This window comes from Pelobates fuscus, chromosome 1 (genome assembly GCF_036172605.1).
Source record: "Pelobates fuscus isolate aPelFus1 chromosome 1, aPelFus1.pri, whole genome shotgun sequence".
In the NCBI taxonomy this organism is placed as follows: Eukaryota; Metazoa; Chordata; class Amphibia; order Anura; family Pelobatidae; genus Pelobates; species Pelobates fuscus.
Window position 1 is genome coordinate 170,075,814 of NC_086317.1, and position 19,722 is coordinate 170,095,535.

At 43.2% G+C, this 19,722-nt stretch overlaps 1 protein-coding gene across 15 annotated transcripts in view; it reads left to right on the forward strand.

The window, feature by feature from the left end:
• The window catches only part of PLEKHA6 (pleckstrin homology domain containing A6), a 163,701-nt gene that overhangs the window by 125,274 nt on the left and 18,705 nt on the right, over nucleotides 1-19,722 (forward strand). For 10 of the 15 annotated variants that reach the window (XM_063452315.1, XM_063452324.1, XM_063452366.1 and 7 more), the window contains 8 exons: nucleotides 8,898-8,951; nucleotides 10,410-10,487; nucleotides 11,251-11,319; nucleotides 11,479-11,559; nucleotides 12,454-12,603; nucleotides 12,713-12,808; nucleotides 12,890-13,001; nucleotides 13,932-14,071. In XM_063452315.1, coding sequence (XP_063308385.1) covers nucleotides 8,898-8,951; nucleotides 10,410-10,487; nucleotides 11,251-11,319; nucleotides 11,479-11,559; nucleotides 12,454-12,603; nucleotides 12,713-12,808; nucleotides 12,890-13,001; nucleotides 13,932-14,071 — 780 coding nt within the window. The remainder of the gene's footprint in view (nucleotides 1-8,897; nucleotides 8,952-10,409; nucleotides 10,488-11,250; nucleotides 11,320-11,478; nucleotides 11,560-12,453; nucleotides 12,604-12,712; nucleotides 12,809-12,889; nucleotides 13,002-13,931; nucleotides 14,072-19,722) is intronic. The other 5 variants (XM_063452332.1, XM_063452393.1, XM_063452358.1 and 2 more) reach the window with 3 other exon arrangements.

The following is a 19,722-nucleotide window of genomic DNA, read 5'->3' on the forward strand; positions in this document are numbered from 1 at the left end:
CCTCACAGTGAGTTTTGCTCGGTCCTTCGCTTGAGAGGTATCGTTTTTCTCACCTCGTTGCCCACTCTCATGTGGTGGCCTTATAATCGCAATTGGGTGCCGGTGTGGCAGTGAAATTTTGCTTTAAATGTCGAGTTTAGCAGGAGCTGCTGAGAAAAGCGTCTTCACAGCTCTGCTGTTAGGCCCCGCCCCCCCTAGATCAATACTTTTAATGGTCCTATGACGGTAGTCACATTCACTGGGAACATAAGATGGGCACTTGAATTAGATCCCTGGATGACTCCTATGTTTGTCTCCCCGTGCCCATTGTAGGTGCAGGGTATGCGTATTATGTTTTTTTTGTTTTTTTTATCTTTATTTTTGATGTGCATAGATGTACAAACATACTTGAAATGCCACGACAGCGATTACAAGCTTTTCAACAACAAAACAGAGCATAACATTGGCATTTAGTATACATGCACAATTTTGTGGAAATGGTAATGTAAGCTAGGCAGAAAAGATAAACGGGGCAAGTCATACATGTCTAGCCATTGGTCGCAGTTTGGGCTGGTTATAGACTGGCTGAGAATCACTATGTGAGTACAAGAGTGATAGGTTATGTGGGCATGTAGAAAGGCTTAATAGTACAGGCTAGGCTAACATTAGGAACATTGAGTAGTAGTTGTGCCACTGGTACCTATCATAACTGGAAACACATTGTGGTAGGAGACCCTGCATGGTATGCCAGGGAGGTGGATACAGGTAATAGAGGTTCCCTGCCATGTAGCATCTAGCCAATGCCACGAGTATGCTTCGATAGACACTTCATCTCCCGATCTGTCATGCTGTCACCCCTCGTCCACAGACAGTTCCACGGGAACAGCCAGATGGCAGGCAGATGAGCAATTGAGGGTCTGCTGGATTCGGGGATTGCATCTCTCTGAGCCGAAGCTATATGTGGGGAATGCTTCACCCACAGAGGGGGCTTCTGTCTCCATGCCACATGAACGCAGGCTTTGGGACGTCCTGGTACTTGGCGGAGCTTCAGGCGGCAAGCTGAATGCACCTGCAGGAGGGTCTCCGACCCAGGGCAGGATCGGTAAGTCTCTGCTCCGTTTTCATGCTCTGTGGTAGCAGGGGTATCTTGGGAGGGAGGTGTGCATTGTATGCGCTTCCAGAATGCCTCACAAATCAGATCAAAGCGGGCCTCGAAGTTCTCCCTCCATGACAGACTCTTCTTTTTTTTTTTTTTTTTTTTTTGAATTCTTTATTTTTGCGTGCATGAAAGGTAACAGACCTCTTTCCTCGCCACAACAGCGTTTGGAAAGCGAAGCATTACACAGTTACTATACAGTTATGGCATGAAAACAGTGCACATTTTTTTTTTAGTGACAGTATGTTGATATAGACATGCAGATTGCCGAATGTTGGACCTAGAGGTATGCAAGATTTAACGAATTAATAAACATCAACTAAAATAACATACGAGTGGACCAAAAGGTTAAAGCGTTGGTTTCAGGTTTATAATGCTAACAGTGCTTGGGTGGGTATTCACTATAGTATGGTGCATTATTACATAGGTATTCTAGAATGCATAGCTGCACCGCTATTATAGGCACCTTTCCCTGCTCAGTGAAGAGGACAGGTGGGGTGCACGATTAGGTAGAGCGATGTGTCATAAAACTGCAGTTAGGTTGCGCTATTAGCCACGGTCATGGTGCGGTAGCACGGTTATAAGGAGGCTCATGCATAGAATTGTTTGCTATAGAGATGAGCATAACGTAATGCGTAGCTCGACGTGTAGTACACCACACATTATTTAATAAGGTTAAGTAATAAGCATATAAAGTTAAAGCAGGGGTACTTGGTTATAGAGCAAGTGAAATATATTGCTGGTAGCTATTGGTGGACATTTGCAATATATCGCTGGTTATCCATATAGCACATCAAAAGGATGTCCCCAGAAAAATTATAAACAAAATATTAAACATCATATGTAAGGAAAAGAAAATAATAATGTGAACGGAAAAAATAATGAGCGATCATGAGGAACACTCTTTTTGGTTGCCAGTCCCAGAGAGTCCCACTTGCCGGCTCAGTTCATCCGATGCCCTCGAGGGGCAGAGCACAGTCCAGCCCAAGGGAGAGATGACCCACAGTTCCACTATGGTAGAGAGTCTTAGGCCGTTCAGCCGGCTCCCATGGAGGGAAAGACCCGCCGTTTTTCCCGCTCAGAAGTGTATGCAGCCGCTCTGATTCTTTCCTTGTGGATGTGTCCGCAGGGATACAGGTGGTGCTGTGCCGGGTGCTGGGAAGGAGGCTTGGTGATGCCTTAGTAGACGTTGCTTTCATGGAGGGCTCGCTTGTGTATGGTCGCCTGCGGGTAGCTGTGTCGCCTCGGGAGGCTGTACTGGGGCCGCGTGGGGGATTTCCCCTCAGGCAGCGCCGAACCGCCGGGCGGATCCACTTCGCCGCCGCTCTCACCGCTTGTTGGAAGGGCTGCCTCTTGGCTCCACACTTCTCCCAAAGGTACGTGCGAAGCTTTTCAAAGAACACTGTTATGTGTTCGGGTGGTTTGTGCATCTTGGTTGCGTGTCCGCCATCTCGTTTGAATGCAGTATTAGTTGCCAGTTTAGTCCGCTTTGCGGGGGTGACCGTCCCCAGCGAGGCAGTGGTGCCTGGGGTTGGATCTGGTCGTCGCTGACCTCGCTTATCTGGTTCTAGCAGAGCCGCCATCTTGGGGGCCCTCACTGCCGCGTTGCTTGGCAGGCTGGCGGGAGCCGTTGGTCGGTGCGGCGTGTGGGGTCTCCCTTCAGGCAGGGACCGGGATGACCCCCACCGGTCCATAGGGGGGGGGGAAGCGATTTTCGAACGCTTGGGGGTCTTTGAGTAGGGCGGGAAGGCGGCCGTCCTTCCCCCTCACCTCCTCCAGTAGGCCCAAGCCAGCTGTAGCGGTTCCCGGGCATGCCGGGGTTCGATATGGGTATCGTTGTGTGCACAAGCTCAGTGTGAGTCCAATTGTCGTGGTTGCTCGCTTCTCTTGTCGCTGTGTCTCGATTTGGCAATGTTATGGAGCCCAGAAAGCTGGAGCCCATGCGATGTGCGACCAGCCAGCTTGCTTGCTCGGCTCCGCCCCCCTTTTTTTTTTTTTTTTTTTAATTTGCATTTTATTTGCTTTTGCACATAAATCTTACAACGTGACCAATATATGGGTAGAGTAAAGTATAGTAAAATATAAACATTTGCAATGCTGGGTATGGGTCCTTATCACATATAGTCAAACAACAATTACATGTTAAGGATAAATGATACTAGGTTAAATTATGCTAGTTTAACTTGTAATGTCTAGGGTTAGAGTAAAGTGTCTCTAGATTTTAGTTGCGTCTTCGGTCTCTCGTCTTTGATAGTAGGCTTGTTTTGCCGTCCTCGCAGTGTAAGTCTTCGCTGGAACTCTTCAGGTAGTGTTCCTCGAGCCCCGTAATTTTTGCAGTGGAAGGGTCTTTACTACCGCAGATTCCAGTCTCCACCGTGGTGCAGTGTGGCCCTGAGCCATTGGGGTCAGTTTGTCATGCCCCTTGGGGTCAGCTCGTTTCTTTGGTGTAGGTTCCGGTAGCATTTGTTGTCGTCTGTCTGCTAGTGCATTAAGGCTGCGGAGGAAAGGTTCTGGTTCCTCGGAGGAAGTGAGGGTGACCTGTCCTGTTCCCGACATTGCCAAGAGTGACCCGTCCGCTCCCCATCTGTATTTCACGGAATTGTCTCTTAGTCTCTTTGCTATGGGTGCCAGTTTCCTCTTCTCTACCAATACTGCAAAAGGGAGATCACTGTATATCGCCAGTGTAGTGTTTTCGTAGTGTATGGTTTGTAATTCCCTGGATCTGGCCATGATCGCGGCTCGTACCGCTATGTCTCTTGTGAGAGCGATTGTATCTCTCGGGGCGTCGCTAGGTGCTGCAGCTGACTTTTTCACCCTGAATGCTGCTTTTGTGGCGGGTGAGGTTGCTTCGTTTTTGATTCCCAAAGCTGCGATCGAGTTCCTGGCGAACTCCAATAAGTGCTCCCCCTCGACAGACTCTGGGATACCCCTAATACGGATGTTCCTTTGTCTGTGTCTTGTTTCGAGCAGTGTCATTGCCCGTTGCATCTGGCGTACCTGAGCGGTGAGTTCCGCTATTTGGCTGCTGTTGCTTTGTATGTGGCTGTCTCTGGCGGTTTCTCTCTCCTCCACCTCTTTCACTTTTTGGTGTATAATCCCCATTTCATTTTGTGCCTCTGCCAGATCTGCCTTCCAGATCTTTCTCAGGTCCGTTAGCAGGTTCTTAATGTCCCCTTTAGTGGATGGGGATGAGTCTTCTTCCGACTCCGAGGTGTGGGGGGGTCTCCCCCTGTACGGATGAGGGAATCGATTCCTCTCCCTCCTGAGAGTCTTCCGAGGCTTCTGGGTCTGTGTGGGCTTCGGGCGCCATCTTGGGCTGCAGCCGCGGTTCAGGCCTGCTGAAGGAGAGCCTGATATCAGGCATACGCGGGGGTTCGGGTCGTGCTCTTTGTCGATTCTTGCGCCCCATTTTGTTCTCTGGTGGTTCGTGGGTCTCGTGCTGTGAGTAAAATTTGGTTTTTTTACGGCTTTTCTTTCTTTTTCTGTGGATTCCTGTCGGAGCTCCACAGATAGACGTCTGGTTCAGTGCTCTGCCGGCCACGCCCCCCATGACAGACTCTTCTGATGTTGTGGCGTGGCAGCCATCTTGGTCTCGTCCAAAGGGGAGATGAGGGGGGTAGAAGGGCAACAGGAGGGTTGTCACTCCACGCGGCCCCCTGTGTCGGGAGATTGGCCGCCTTCCTCTCTAGGCCTCATGTGTAAGGTGCGGTATATCTCCTCAGGATGATGTGGATCTGTTATCCACGGGCTCCCACACGATTCAGCAGGTATCTACCATCATGCGGGTCTGCAAATATATCGCTTTTGGGCAATAAAAGCCAAAGTTTAGTTCTGCTGTGCAAGAGCTCTCATGAAACACGTCTGGCCAGCTTGACTGTCAGGCCCCGCCCCCTCGTGTATTATGTATTCATTGTTAATTGTTTGTGTGCTTTCCTTTCCTGCTGATGTTTGCTACCAAGTGGGAGGATTTGGTTATGGAGCCTGTGTAGCGCCCTCTGTGGGTTGCAGCAACAACTATATGCACTACCTGAATAGCAAGGCATGCTAATTTTCATATTCAGGTAGATTTGCATATTGCCAATTCTGCAGACAAGATAGATATTTTATGTTAATTATTTTCTTCCCCACCCCCTTATAAATATGTAATTGTGTTATATTAAGTTGCTGTATGTTGTCTGCTATAATTTGGTTATTTGTATTTTATTTAAATTGTCCCAGCAATCTACATGTAATGAGTCTATGGGCTAGACCCAAGAAAAATAAAGTTTTGTATGTCAGTTTCTTTTGGAACTTGTCACTAGGATCCCTACAAAATCTAGTCTTCGGACCTGTTTTCGGGTTGCAGGATCCCTCTAGCCCTGGGATTAAACAAAAGAGCTAGGCCTGAGAGCCGCAGTTGCCTTTGCAAAGGCAAATACTACAATCACTTTAAGCAGAGCTGCTGCGGAATAGGCAGACGGGACGATAACTGCCTTGAAGAAGGGTGGCAGTGGAATAGGCAGCAGGGGGGACGATACCTGCCTGGAAGGAGAGCTGCTCCCTGTTCAGGTTACCAGTCGATCTGCGGTGACTGGGGCAGAAGCGATCCAGGGTTGCTGCAAGCAGCTAGGAAGCGGACTTGGCGGAGGTACCCAGTTGGGGTACAGGGAGCTCCATCACAGGTCCAATGGAAAAAAAAGAAGATACATTTAAAAAGATAGCTATATATATATATATATACAGGGAGTGCAGAATTATTAGGCAAGTTGTATTTTTGAGGATTAATTTTATTATTGAACAACAACCATGTTCTCAATGAACCCAAAAAAACTCATTAATATCAAAGCTGAAGATTTTTGGAAGTAGTTTTTAGTTTGTTTTTAGTTATAGCTATTTTAGGGGGATATCTGTGTGTGCAGGTGACTATTACTGTGCATAATTATTAGGCAACTTAACAAAAAACAAATATATACCCATTTCAATTATTTATTTTTACCAGTGAAACCAATATAACATCTCAACATTCACAAATATACATTTCTGACATTCAAAAACATAACAAAAACAAATCAGTGACCAATATAGCCACCTTTCTTTGCAAGGACACTCAAAAGCCTGCTATCAATGGATTCTGTCAGTGTTTTGATCTGTTCACCATCAACATTGCGTGCAGCAGCAACCACAGCCTCCCAGACACTGTTCAGAGAGGTGTACTGTTTTCCCTACTTGTAAATCTCACATTTGATGATGGACCACAGGTTCTCAATGGGGTTCAGATCAGGTGAACAAGGAGGCCATGTCATTAGATTTTCTTCTTTTATACCCTTTCTTGCCAGCCACGCTGTGGAGTACTTGGACGCGTGTGATGGAGCATTGTCCTGCATGAAAATCATGTTTTTCTTGAAGGATGCAGACTTCTTCCTGTACCAGTGCTTGAAGAAGGTGTCTTCCAGAAACTGGGAGTTGAGCTTGACTCCATCCTCAACTCGAAAAGGCCCCACAAGCTCATCTTTGATGATACCAGCCCAAACCAGTACTCCACCTTCACCTTGCTGGCGTCTGAGTCGGACTGGAGCACTCTGCCCTTTACCAATCCATCCATCTGGCCCATCAAGACTCACTCTCATTTCATCAGTCCATAAAACCTTAGAAAAATCAGTCTTGAGATATTTCTTGGCCCAGTCTTGACGTTTCAGCTTGTGTGTCTTGTTCAGTGGTGGTCGTCTTTCAGCCTTTCTTACCTTGGCCATGTCTCTGAGTATTGCACACCTTGTGCTTTCGGGCACTCCAGTGATGTTGCAGCTCTGAAATATGGCCAAACTGGTGGCAAGTGGCATCTTGGCAGCTGCACGCTTGACTTTTCTCAGTTCATGGGCAGTTATTTTGCGCCTTGGTTTCTCCACACGCTTCTTGCGACCCTGTTGACTATTTTGAATGAAACGCTTGATTGTTCGATGATCACGCTTCAGAAGCTTTGCAATTTTAAGAGTGCTGCATCCCTCTGCAAGATATCTCACTATTTTTTAACTTTTCTGAGCCTGTCAAGTCATTCTTTTGACCCATTTTGCCAAAGGAAAGGAGGTTGCCTAATAATTATGCACACCTGATATAGGGTGTTGATGTCATTAGACCACACCCCTTCTCATTACAGAGATGCACATCACCTAATATGCTTAATTGGTAGTAGGCTTTCGAGCCTATACAGCTTGGAGTAAGACAACATGCATAAAGAGGATGATGTGGTCAAAATACCCATTTGCCTAATAATTCTGCACGCAGTGTATCTATCTGCCAGCTACGCCAGGGTCATCGGTGCCAAAAATCTAAATCAATATATAGCATTTAAATAGACACCCTGTTAAGTTCAAGGTCATGTGATGTCACTGTAGTAACGGTGTGTAAACTATGCAAGCAACAGTATGCTATATACATAAAACAGGTTTCGTTTGTTTGTTAGATCATTAAGTGTTCATTCTAGTATGTATTTTTTATGTAGTGACCTCTAGGGACTAGAAGAGGGTAATACAATAGGAAATCATTCTGCATTCAGAGTTCTGGTGACCACTTCAGACCTTAAGCAAGTATTACAAACACCATTCTAGGATATTATTACAGGTGATCCTCACTTACCAACCAAGTTCCGTTCCTACGACCCGTTCGCAAAACAAATTGGTCGGTTAATGAGGATGCAGAGTCTCACATGCGCTAGAGAGCAGGTGTATGTTCGAGGCGAACAGAGACAGATCACTAGCACAAGGAATCACTCAAATCTATGTTCCGGGAGAATTCTCCAAACATAGATTAGAGGGTTCACCTGCTCTGGTGCGCTTGTCTATGTTCGGGGAAATTTCTCATAACATAGACAAACGTACCAGAGCAGGGGTCTCTCTAATATATGTTCGGGGAAAATTCCCCGAACATAGACCACCTGTCTAACGGGGGGAATCCCTTGAATCCTCACGCTGGAGAGCTAGTAGTAAGTCAGAGCCTTGGTTATACAGGTAAGTCGTAACGTGAGGACTACCTTTAACATATATATATTTATATACACAGATTGGATTGCTAATGGTATTATTCTTTGTTTACGGTTAGTGTATTCACACAATATAATATTGAAATTACGGTACTATTTCAAGAGATTAACGATACAGGATCTCAGTCCTCATTATTAGATAACGTCTCCAGACTATCAGAGGTTATTATTATGGATACTTAGATTTACATACAGTGTTTATTAAGGTGAAGAAATAAAGAATTATCCTTCATGACTATGGAAGGTAATTGAATATGACTTCCATATGACTAAACATTAACATACTGTATTATTATCAATCTTTATTTTATGCTGTTCAAAGATCTTTGAATTCTTATATTTTATTCTTCTCTAAACATGCAATAGAGGAACTATACCTTGTATCCATAACCCTTTCTGTAACCTGTCACTCCATCTACAAAACCTTCTCACCTTATGTACCTTTTACAATACGATACACAATGTCTTTTTTCTTACGTCACAGTTTAGAATGCTGAGCGAATGTGCATTGTTTGTTTACATACTGTGTGCGTTGTGTGTTTATGCTGCATCACACGCTGTATGTCATTCTTTCCTTCCCCGCTACTGCACTATCTGCGCAGTTACCTGCAGCCTGCTAGGAACTTGATATCAATGGCAATGTATATTAAGGGACAGAAGTGTAGACATTACTCACTGCCCACCTTGTGCTTTAGCTTTGCCCTTTTAACCCTGTGTTTGTCTCCTGCCGCTGCCTCCCCTTCCCCACAGGAAGAGATGTTAGATCTGCAGTTACAGAGGCATCTTGATTTTTTGGATCAGCAGGTAGGATGTCACACAGCTATGTGCCCTCCCGTGACCGTCTCTTTGTCACAGTGTCTGCCTGCCTGCACTCTCTCTTCCTATTGTGCTGTGTACAATAGAATAGATCCCTAATGGCTTAGTATTTCTTAGAATAATTAGCAGTGTATTCTATGTTGTATTGTATGCAAATGTCATTTAAGAGTATATACAAATTTAGGACATATTCCTGAAGCTGTTAATATAATTAACATTTTTGTTTTGTTTCTTAAGTGTAAGTGTAATTCTAGTGAGAGGGAAGATTTATAGGGAGATGGTAGAGCATCAATATAGAGAGGAATGTCAGGAACTCTAGGAGATGTTCTATGGAACAAAGGGAGTTACAGCAGATGATGTGTAGCAGGTCTGTTTGAGCCCTCCAGATCAGTTCTCACCACTAAATCTCAAGAGATTGTTTAGGAATCTAATGCATCGATGTGTAGATAAAGTAATTAGCAAATTCTATTCTGTCAACAATATATAGAATAAAGTCTGCTATTGCTTGTAATTTCCTTATCTTTAAATTTACCAATTAGGTTTTTTTTTTTTTTGTTCGGCATGATACCGATTCTATTATAAGGGCAGGTGACATTATTAGTTTAATTTATTTTCACAAGTCATTTAATGAGTTAACATATGCTAAGTAGCACAAAAACTGAGGTATACTCATTAGTATGGACTTTTTTTCTTTTTCATGCAAGTTTTTGTGTGAAATAGTTTTATGTAGGATACTATATTTGTTTTACTTATTTTTTTTTATTTTTTTTTAAGTTGAGGAATATTATAGCATGTTCTTACTATGCTTGATATCATTTCATGGTATGACTACCCAGTTTGTATACTATTTCAGAAGAAACCAACCAGTCAGTGCCCTGTGGTGTGTAGTGTTAACTCCAACTGGCAGTAGTATGCCAGTTGTGATGGTATGAGTAGTGGTTTGCACCCATACATTAAACCAAAAACCAAACGACATTCATGCCTTGCTTAAACAGAGGGAGGGAGACACTCAGAGTAAATATCCCACTTGGGGAACTTCAGGAAATGATTAGCACTCCCAGGGTATACAATATCCAAAACAAAGTCCAGACACAAGTTTTAAGATAGAATGTTAAGAGAACTGAGCCAAATTTTTTTTAGATTTTTTTTTTTTTTCCCTCAAGGACTTTGCTCTGGATGCTGCCCAAACAGTCTTGCCACAAAATAATTTTTATAAAAAAAAAAGTGATCTTCTGCATGTTGTAAATGGTTCCGAGACTGTTAAGAATCAGAGGAAAGGTTTTATTGCAGGTGTTTTTATGGACATCTTTCTACATCCTCAGAAAGGCAAACTTTATGTGTAGTCCATTCTGGGGGTTGCTAGTGTAGAGAAGGTGTTTAAAAGTGTCTGGGAGTTGGTTGGCTCTGTTTGTCCTCATCCTGCCTTTCCCCCCCAACCTGCTGCAGATGAGTGAGAGTGAGACCCTGATCAGCATGGTGAATAATATGGTTCACTCCTCTCCCCGGGCACAGATCTTCATGCAAGTAAGAGAGCACTCACATGTGTCACCTCACTCTGCATGGGACTCACTCCCCATTCTCATGTAGATAGAAAGTTAAATCCTGATGGTGTTCTGTCATTCTCAAGACCTGTCAAAAAGTCTGTATGGAGGTCCTTAATTAATTTACTATAATTCATGGGCTCAGAAGCACCTCATATTTTACAGAAAAGGTGGGCATGTATGAGTACTATCAGCATTTGGAAGAAACCTGTATGTAGGTGGGAAGGGTGAATTGTTTTTTTTGCAAAACATTAAACAAACAAACAAAAAAAAAAAAACACAACATTTTGTAGTCTTCATACACATGTTTTCATTTACACGTCTTCAGTGCATGCTAACTGCACCGGTCCATGTAACGTTTTACTCACCCCTTGCCATTCACGAGTTGGGTGACCTCACATATTGACTAATCCTGAAAGTTGGCAAAAAACAGGTTATTATTGTCTGAAACTGACAGAAGAACTCTCATGGGTTGTATGTGATAATGTATATAATCAACTTTGGGAAAAGCCTTGCCGTTTCTCTTGTTTCCTTTTTCTCTATGCCATTTGGTTAGTTTCTCGCATATGTACATTAAAGCCTAAACGGTTGTATGAAATTACCACAAAGGTCTTCCAACTCCTGAAGTGCAGACATTGCAAAGGGTGGGAGGGTATTCTCAGGGAAAATCCCCCACCCCCAATGAATCTTATAGAAAGAAGATTTTTGTTGCTGAAATATAGTGAAAGTGTCTCTGTATTTTGCAGGTTTCCCCATATGCAGATCCATACAGAGAAGCTCTCCAGAGTTACAAGATCAATGAGCAGGATACTGATGTAAGTGATGTGGAAGTAGAATGATATACATCATTTATATCTCCAAAGAAAACAGTCTGTATCTAATAATCTGGAAAATATTACAGTTGGCAATGATTGAGGATAAAGTATTTCAGCCCATTACAACACCATAGTAAAACTGTGCTTGACCCCTTTCAGAAACTCCTTGGTCGACTTTGTGAACAGCATAAGGTGGTGAGAGAGCAAGACCGCTTGGTACAGCAGCTGAGGGCAGAGAAGGTAAGAAAGGTCCAAACAGGTTGAGATGTAGGTGTTGGAGGCATAATTAACAAAATACATAGTGGTAAAAGGGTGTGTGATTATGGCTAAATGTACAGGCTGAAAGCTTGGAGGAGAAAGGCTGGAGAAGGTTAAGGGCAGGAAGCGAAAGTAAAATAGGATTGAAAAAAAATGCTTGGGAAGGGGACAGTTTATTTCTGTATTTAACAAGACATTAAATTCCTTAAATTTTCATTATAATTTGCATCAATTAGTTTTTCTGCTGAGAACTCCAAATATAAAACTGTAGAAAACAACATGAATATTATCCGCTCATATTATTTCTAGATCCACCTTTGCATGTTTTTTTTTCCATTAACCGTAATACTGTGACCTTATGAATCATATTTTTTGATTTGTGCTATATTTCCTGGAACTATTTCCAGGAAATATAGTGCTATTTCCAGGAAATATTTTGTGCTATATTTCCTGGAACTTTTAGGACAAATATATATTTGTCCTATACAAATATATATTTTTAAACAAAACTAGATGATACAATAAGTTCCTTCTTTCCACAAACTATGTTTTTGTGTCTGCTGAATCCTATGTACAACCTATGTACAACAAATCATAGTAATTCCCAGTCCGTAGTCCTATATGACCAGTCATTCCTAATTATGTATGATTACCCTCCATCTCCTTGTACATGAGGTGAAGGAAGTGTGGAGAAGAGCTACTTGTCAAACCCACTCTAGATAATGAGGGTTCTGTGATGTGGTGCAGCAATAAAAGGACTAAATTAGAGAGGTCTGGAAAGGCTGCACATGTGTAGTGTGAATTTATGCATCTTTGCATGTTCGGTCTGTTTAACATTGTAAAATTTTTAGCAAGTTTCCCATGTGTACATTTCAGGAGAGTTTGGAGAGTGCACTGATGGGAACTCACCAAGAGATGGAGATGTTTGGTAACCAGACAGCATTTCCAGAGAAACTACTTCACCGGAAGGAATCACTGCAGAACCAGCTGATTAGCATCCGTGTAGAATTATCCCAGGCCACTACGGTAACATTCATGAGTACAATCAATCCAGGGTTAGGGGATTTGGTAATGGTGTACAAGTTGGGATTGAAGTGGCAAAGTTTGGATTTTATAGTTTAGTTTTCTCTTCTAGGCTCTAAACAACAGCAGTCTGGAATATGATGCTCTGGAGGGAGAGGTATCTGCTCTACATGATGCTTTGTGGGAGCAGCTAAACCTCAATATACAGGTGAGAGGTGGGCACCATGTATTTGTATGGTGGTAAATAGCAAGATATGTCTGTTCCTGACATCCTATTCTGAACCCTCAGAATGAACTGATGAACAGACACATCCAGAGAGAGATTTGGAGGATTCAAGATGTAATGGAAGGATTAAGAAAGAACAATCCATCCAGGGGGACTGACACAGCAAAGCACAGAGGTGAGATTTTATAAACACAAATTGCAAAATTGCATCACCTTTCCCATACAGACTTCATACAATCAACAAAAGCTAAATATGTATTGAAGCCAATTAGTCACTTCACACACCCAAATACATATGGAAATCCGGTAGATGCCCAATTAATTGATGCACTCACATCAGACACCATGTATAGAAATATCAGGAAAAAAAACCACTCTAATTTATGCTATGAATCACAAACCAAACAATGTCAAAGCGCTTGAGAATATATGCAGTGTAGCTGCACTACCCCAAAGTGACACTACATGACACAAAATGACAAAAGATACCAGAAACAAAGCCCGCTAAAAACCGCAGTGGACACAATAATGTCTATATATAATCTGTAAAAAATATTAACAATATATAGTGCAGACTATCTGGTAACACGAAGAAGAGAATATAGGAATGTGACAGGGAGTAAACTCACATGTACCAGAGCCCTATCACCCCTGGCTCTGGGTTTGAATTGCTCCACTTGAGAGGGATATTTCCCACTGCTTACATCAAGGCTGCCAACAATAAACCCACAACTCTTACACTGCATAGAAGCTCCTGGTATGATACCTGATGGAAGAAAGTCATCAGCCTTGATGTAAGCAGTGGGACATATCCTCAAGTGGAGCAATTCAAACCCAGAGCCAGGGGTGATAGGGCTCTGGTACATGTGAGTTTACTCCCTGTCACACTCATATATTATCTTCTTCGTGTTACCAGATAGTCTGCACTATATATTGTTAATATTTTTTTTACAGATTATATATAGAAGATATTGTGTCCACTGCAGTTGTTAACGCGCTCAGTTTCTGGTCTCTTTTCTAATTTATGCTATGCCTACTATCAAACAACTATATTCAAACATCTTCATCTGCTAACATAGTTTTCTCTACTCCTCTCCTTTTTCAGTTGTCACAGGTCCCTCTGCGACCTTCAGCTCCAACAGTCCAGCCAGCCCATTGAGCTCTGCCAGCCTGACTAGTCCTCTCAGTCCCTTCTCACTCATCTCCGGATCACAAGGTTCACCCACTAAACAAACCACCAGTGAGGTAAGTGAGCACAGTAACAATGTAGGCTCTGGGGCAGTGCTTCTCAGACATGATCATTACGGGACCTTCTCATAGAACAAACTGGAAACACAGTATTGTAGCATCCAGATACATGCTACTTTATTTCTTGCCAGACAGATTCAATGTTTTATTCTGAGACATACAGGCTTCATGAGTTATTGACCGTAATTCACCCTGCATCCGTATTACGGCACCTGCCAGTGGTCTCGTGTGCTTATTGAGTTTTTCAGTAAACCATGACATCAACAGAATTGACTAGGAATTCGCTGGATTGAAAGCCTCCACTATTGTGGACAACAACGTTAAATTCCTTGGACAATTCAGGACAATTTGCATTTTAACTTCTGTCTCTTTCAGTAAATGTTTAGTGTTCCTCCTGTCAATTAGCAGCCCTTGAGGGCGATATTCAATCGTCTGTCCATATGTATGCTTTACTTTCTAGTTGATCCTCTGTATTTGATGTTTGTTATTTTTAAACTGGCTTTTAATATATATTTATATTTCCTCATTCCAACAGCCAAATTGTATTCCTTCATATTTCTTTCTCCTTTCATGCTTCGCCATTGGCTTTCTAATTTGCATCTGCAGGAAAATCTTTTATTTTTTTACCTTAATTTGAAATTAATGTGACCTCAAATATTTTCAAGTTTGCAGTAGGCAAGCACTTTTTATATTATTTACAATCAAAAGAAATAACAGATGCATTTTCAACATGGCAAAGTCATCCAAATAACCTTGCAATCCCAAAGAAGACATTAAAGGAACACTTAACAGGAATACAAACATGTATTCCTGACATTATACTTCAATTAGTGCTGTTTAGGTCCCCTGTCTCTTTTGTCCACCATTAAAAAGGTGATTTACTCAGCATTTTCCAGCGCTGCGCAGGTGTCCTTAAGGCTAGCTCCACCCTTTTGACTGAGATCATCGGACTCTATCTTAGCCAATTCATATTTTCCCATAGGAAAGCATTGGGAGGCCATTGCACATTTGCAGGAAAACCCCGCTTTGCGCCAATCAGCATCTTCTCATAGAGATGCATTGAATCAATGCATCTCTGTGAGGATCGTTCAGTGCCACCATGCAGAACATAGAGACGGGGAACGTCCGTGTTGCACATTGTGCAGGACTGACCCAGGAAGCACCTCTAGTGGCCGTCTGAGTGACTGCCACTGCAGGTGTCCAGTGGCAGTAATGAAAACATTACATTAAAAAGCCTGCAGGGACAGGCAGTAGACACCAGAACAACGACATTAAGCTGTCTATAGTATCCCTTTAAGAATACATTCATAAAGATACAACAATATGGGAACAACTGACACTGTAAGGCAAGTATATCAGCAATAAATTCAGGAAAAAAAAGGCGGTTAGTTACAAAAACTAACAAGGAAACAGGTTTCATGTGATTATTATATGGAGCAGTGTTGTAAGGATTCTGAGCTGACCATTTTGGCAGGATTTTAGGAGTTCTTTTGATTTTCCTGGAAGTCTCACAAAGTAGAGAGAGTAGGTATAAATTACAAAGACTACATGATCTTTTTACATTTTGGCTTTACTGAATTAAAGGGATACTAAAAGACACCAAAACTAATTCAGCTTAATGAAGCAGTTTGGGTGTATTGATCAAACTCCTGCAATTTCATCACTCAATTCTCTGCCATTTAGGAGTTGAATCATTTTTGTTTCTGCATATGCAGCCTTGGTCACACCTTTCCTGGCTGTGACTGACACAGCCTGCATGAAAAAAAAATGGTTTCTTGACCAATCAGATGTTAACTTGCTTTATACGTTTTTATCTCCTACTCTGTAAATTGAATTATAATTACACACAGGAGGCTCCTGCATTCTCTAGCAGACTATAATCATACAGGCTGCATAATAAAGGCAGTTTAAACATTAGATCTCTCTTGGTGTAGAAATTGGTGTAGAAAGACGAGACTGTGCAGGCCACATGCAGTGAGGTGTGACAAGTACTTCATAAACAAAGTGCAGTGAGACTGCAGGTGCATAATCTATACTCCAAAGTTGTTTTGCTGCCTACATTATCCCTTTAAGACAACTAGTTTTTATCCTGCAGTGTGTGTCTGTGTGACTGTCTGCCTTTAACTGAGCGTGTGTGACTGTCTGCTTGTAACTGTGTGACTGTCTGGCTGTAACTGAGCGTGTGTGACTGTCTGCCTGTAACTGTGTATGTGACTGTCTGCATGTAACTGTGTATGTGACTGTCTGCCTGTAACTGTGTGTGACTGTCTGCTTGCAATTCTGTGTGTGTGTGTGACTGCATGCTTGCAACTGAGTGTGTGTGACTGTTTGCTTATAATTGGGTATCACAATAATATGTGACATACTTAGTCTGCCCCTCTGTAATGCATGGGAAGCAGTCTGATACCTCTGCCCTGCAGTTCTATTGGCTGCAGACCATAAGTAGCTGTCTTCCAAGCTCCAACCAATCAGTGCGTAGCTGCGGATTGAAGCCTTGACACTGTAAATGCCTGAGCTAACGAGACAGTTACTCATAGTCTGCACCTGGTGAAGGGTGCAGACCAGATTCCCAGCACACTGGAACATCGGAGATCAACATTCTCCCCTCACTGCAAGGTAACAGGAAAGGGGGAATGAATATTTGTTTTTAAATCATTATTAGTTTAATAAATCCCCTATATGTGTATGACTGGGGAGGATGGGGGGTGTAGTTCTATGAAGATTTTTTGCACAGGGCGCCTAATGCAGGCCCTGTTTGCCTATATCCAATCAAACTGGCTATCGTTGAGAAGATATTATCTAGAGAGTCAGTAACTAATGTATATCAGATTTATTGTTTACAATATTGTGTAATACACTTATATAAATCTTTCCTCACATAATAGAAAGATACATACTTTATTATCACATGTATAATTTCCCTCAACAACACAATAACATCAACATTAATCCATCTCTGCTTCACTCCCCCCTTCTCTCATCTCAAGCCCTGCACTCATTTCTCTATTCTCTCTCTCCTGCTCTACGCTCATAAAAAAAACATTCACACCTCCTGTCACTATCTCTCCTCCTACTTCTAGCTGCTGGTGATGTCTCACCCAACCCAGGACCCTTCACCTCATCTGCTCACACTAAGACAACCAGAAACCACACAAACCTCATCCACATACCCTGCAGTTTATCCTCCTTTACCAACATTCAGTGTGCACTCTGGAACGCCCATTCAATCTGTAGTAATATTAAATCAACAGCTATACTTGACCTTGTCATGTCTAACTCACTCACAATACTGGCACTCACTGAGACCTGGCTGTCCATCTCTGATACTGCTACTCCCGCTTCTTTATGTTTCGGTGGACTACAATTTTCCCACACTCCCAGACTCGACTGTAAAGGAGGCGGTGTAGGTATCCTTCTCTCCCCTCAATGTACATTTCAACGTATCCTCCCTGCCCTTGCCCTTTCCTTTACTTCCTTTGAAGTTCACACTGTCTGCCTTTTTAAGCCCACTCCTTTAAGAATCCCCTGTCATCCTAGGCTATTCATTGAACACTTTTCTTCCTGGCTACCCCACTTTCTCTCCTCTAGCACTCCCTCATACTTGGGGACTTTAACATTCCAATCAACAACCTCAACTGCCATGATGCCTCCCGTCTGCTCTCTGTAATCTCCTCCTTTGGCCTCATGCAGTTGTCTACTTCAGCAACTCATACAGCAGGAAACACTTTTGACCTCATGTTCACCAATCTCTGTACCACCTCTAATCTCTCCACTGTTCCATTTCCTTTGTCTGACCACCATCTGCTAACATTTGACATCAGCATACCCCATACCCAAATTTCACCACCCTCAACTCTCCAATCTCACAGAAACCTCAACTGCCTTGATCTCCAGCATTTCTCCACCAAACTCCAAACTCTCCTTTTACCCATCTCAAATCTAACTTGCCCTAACTCTGCAACCTCACTCTACAACTCAACTCTCTCCTCTCAACTCAACATCATTGCACCTCCTACAATTAAACACAGCAAGCACCTTCAATTACACACCAACCCTGGCACACCAAGCTGACCCAGCACCTCCAAAAATGTTCAGAACTGCTGAACGCTGCTGGAGAAAGTCTCACTTTGCACCGGACTTCCTCCAATATAAATTTATGCTGCGCTCCTACAGCCTGGCTCTTTCCGCTGCAAAAGTAAATTACTTTAACACCCTCATAAGTACACTGTCCCATCAACCCATACACCTATTTCACATTTTTGATGCTCTTCTTCACCCTTTTACTCCCTCTCCTTCTACCACCTTGTCCGCCACAAACTTTGCATCTGACTTCACTGAGAAAATTACTACAATCAGAGAAGACATTGATAATTTCTCTCCTTCCCCTACCAATACATCACCCAACCCCACTCCCTACACCACTCTACACTCATTCGTACCTGCTACAGCAGAAGAGATTTATGCTCTGCTCCGGTCCTCCCGCCCCACCACATGTTCCCTCGATCCTATTCCCTCGTATCTCATCCGCACTTTCTCCCTCTCTTGCTCTTCCTCTCACTAAAATTTTCAATCTCTCCGTTTCCTCTGGCACATTTCCCTCACCCTTCTAACATGCAACTGTAACCCCAACTCCCCATCCAACTACCGCCCTATCTCGCTACTGCCATTTGCCTCAAAGATCCTCGAGAGAATTGTGTACACCAGACTGACTTTTTCGAATCCAACTCTCTGGTTTGACCCCCTTCAGTCTGGATTCTGCGCTGGTCATTCTGTCGAAATGGCTGCGACCAAAGTATCCAACAATTTAATTGCTGCTAAATCTCGCGCCCATTACTCTATCCTAATTCTCCTTGATCTTTCCGCTGCCTTTGACACTGCTGACCATCAACAGCTTCTTCGCATTCTCCGTAATTTTGATCTGCGGTATACTGCCCTTTCCTGGTGCTCCTCCTACCTCTCCCAGCGCTCTTTCAGTGTTTCTGACTCTTCCCCCCCAACCACTCTGTCGGCTTCTCCCAAGGTTCTGTCCTTGGTCCCCTACTGTTCTCTATCTATTCTGCCTCCCTTGGTAAACTCATCAGCTCCTTTGGCTTCCGTTATCATTTCTATGCGAGTGACACACAAATCTACCTGCCCTCTCCTGATCTCTCTCCATCCATCTTGACTCGTGTCTCTGACTGCCTCTCTTTCATTTCAAACTGGATGGCTGCTCACTTCCTTAAACTCAACCTTGTCCAAAACAACTTCTGGTCTTTCCTCCCTCAAGTGTTGCTACTCCCGTGTGACTCCCTCCAAGTCAACAGCGCTACCATCACCTCTACCTCGCAGGCTCGCTGCCTGGGTGTTCTTTTTTCACTCCAACTTCTCCTTCACCCCCCATGTCCAATCAATCGCTAAATCCTGTCGCTTCCATCTCAAAATGCGGCTAAGGTGCTGGTCCATGCTCTTGTTCTATCTCGCCTTGACTACTGCAATAACCTTCTCAGTGGTCTTACATGTTTCCAGATTGCACCGCTGCAATCTATAATGAATGCGGCGGAGAGGCTCATTTTCCTGTCCACTCGCACCTCCCCGCTCTGTCAGTCCCTGCATTGGCTTCCAGTTAGATATAGGGCTCAAATTAAAATTCTGGTGCTTGCTTACAAGTC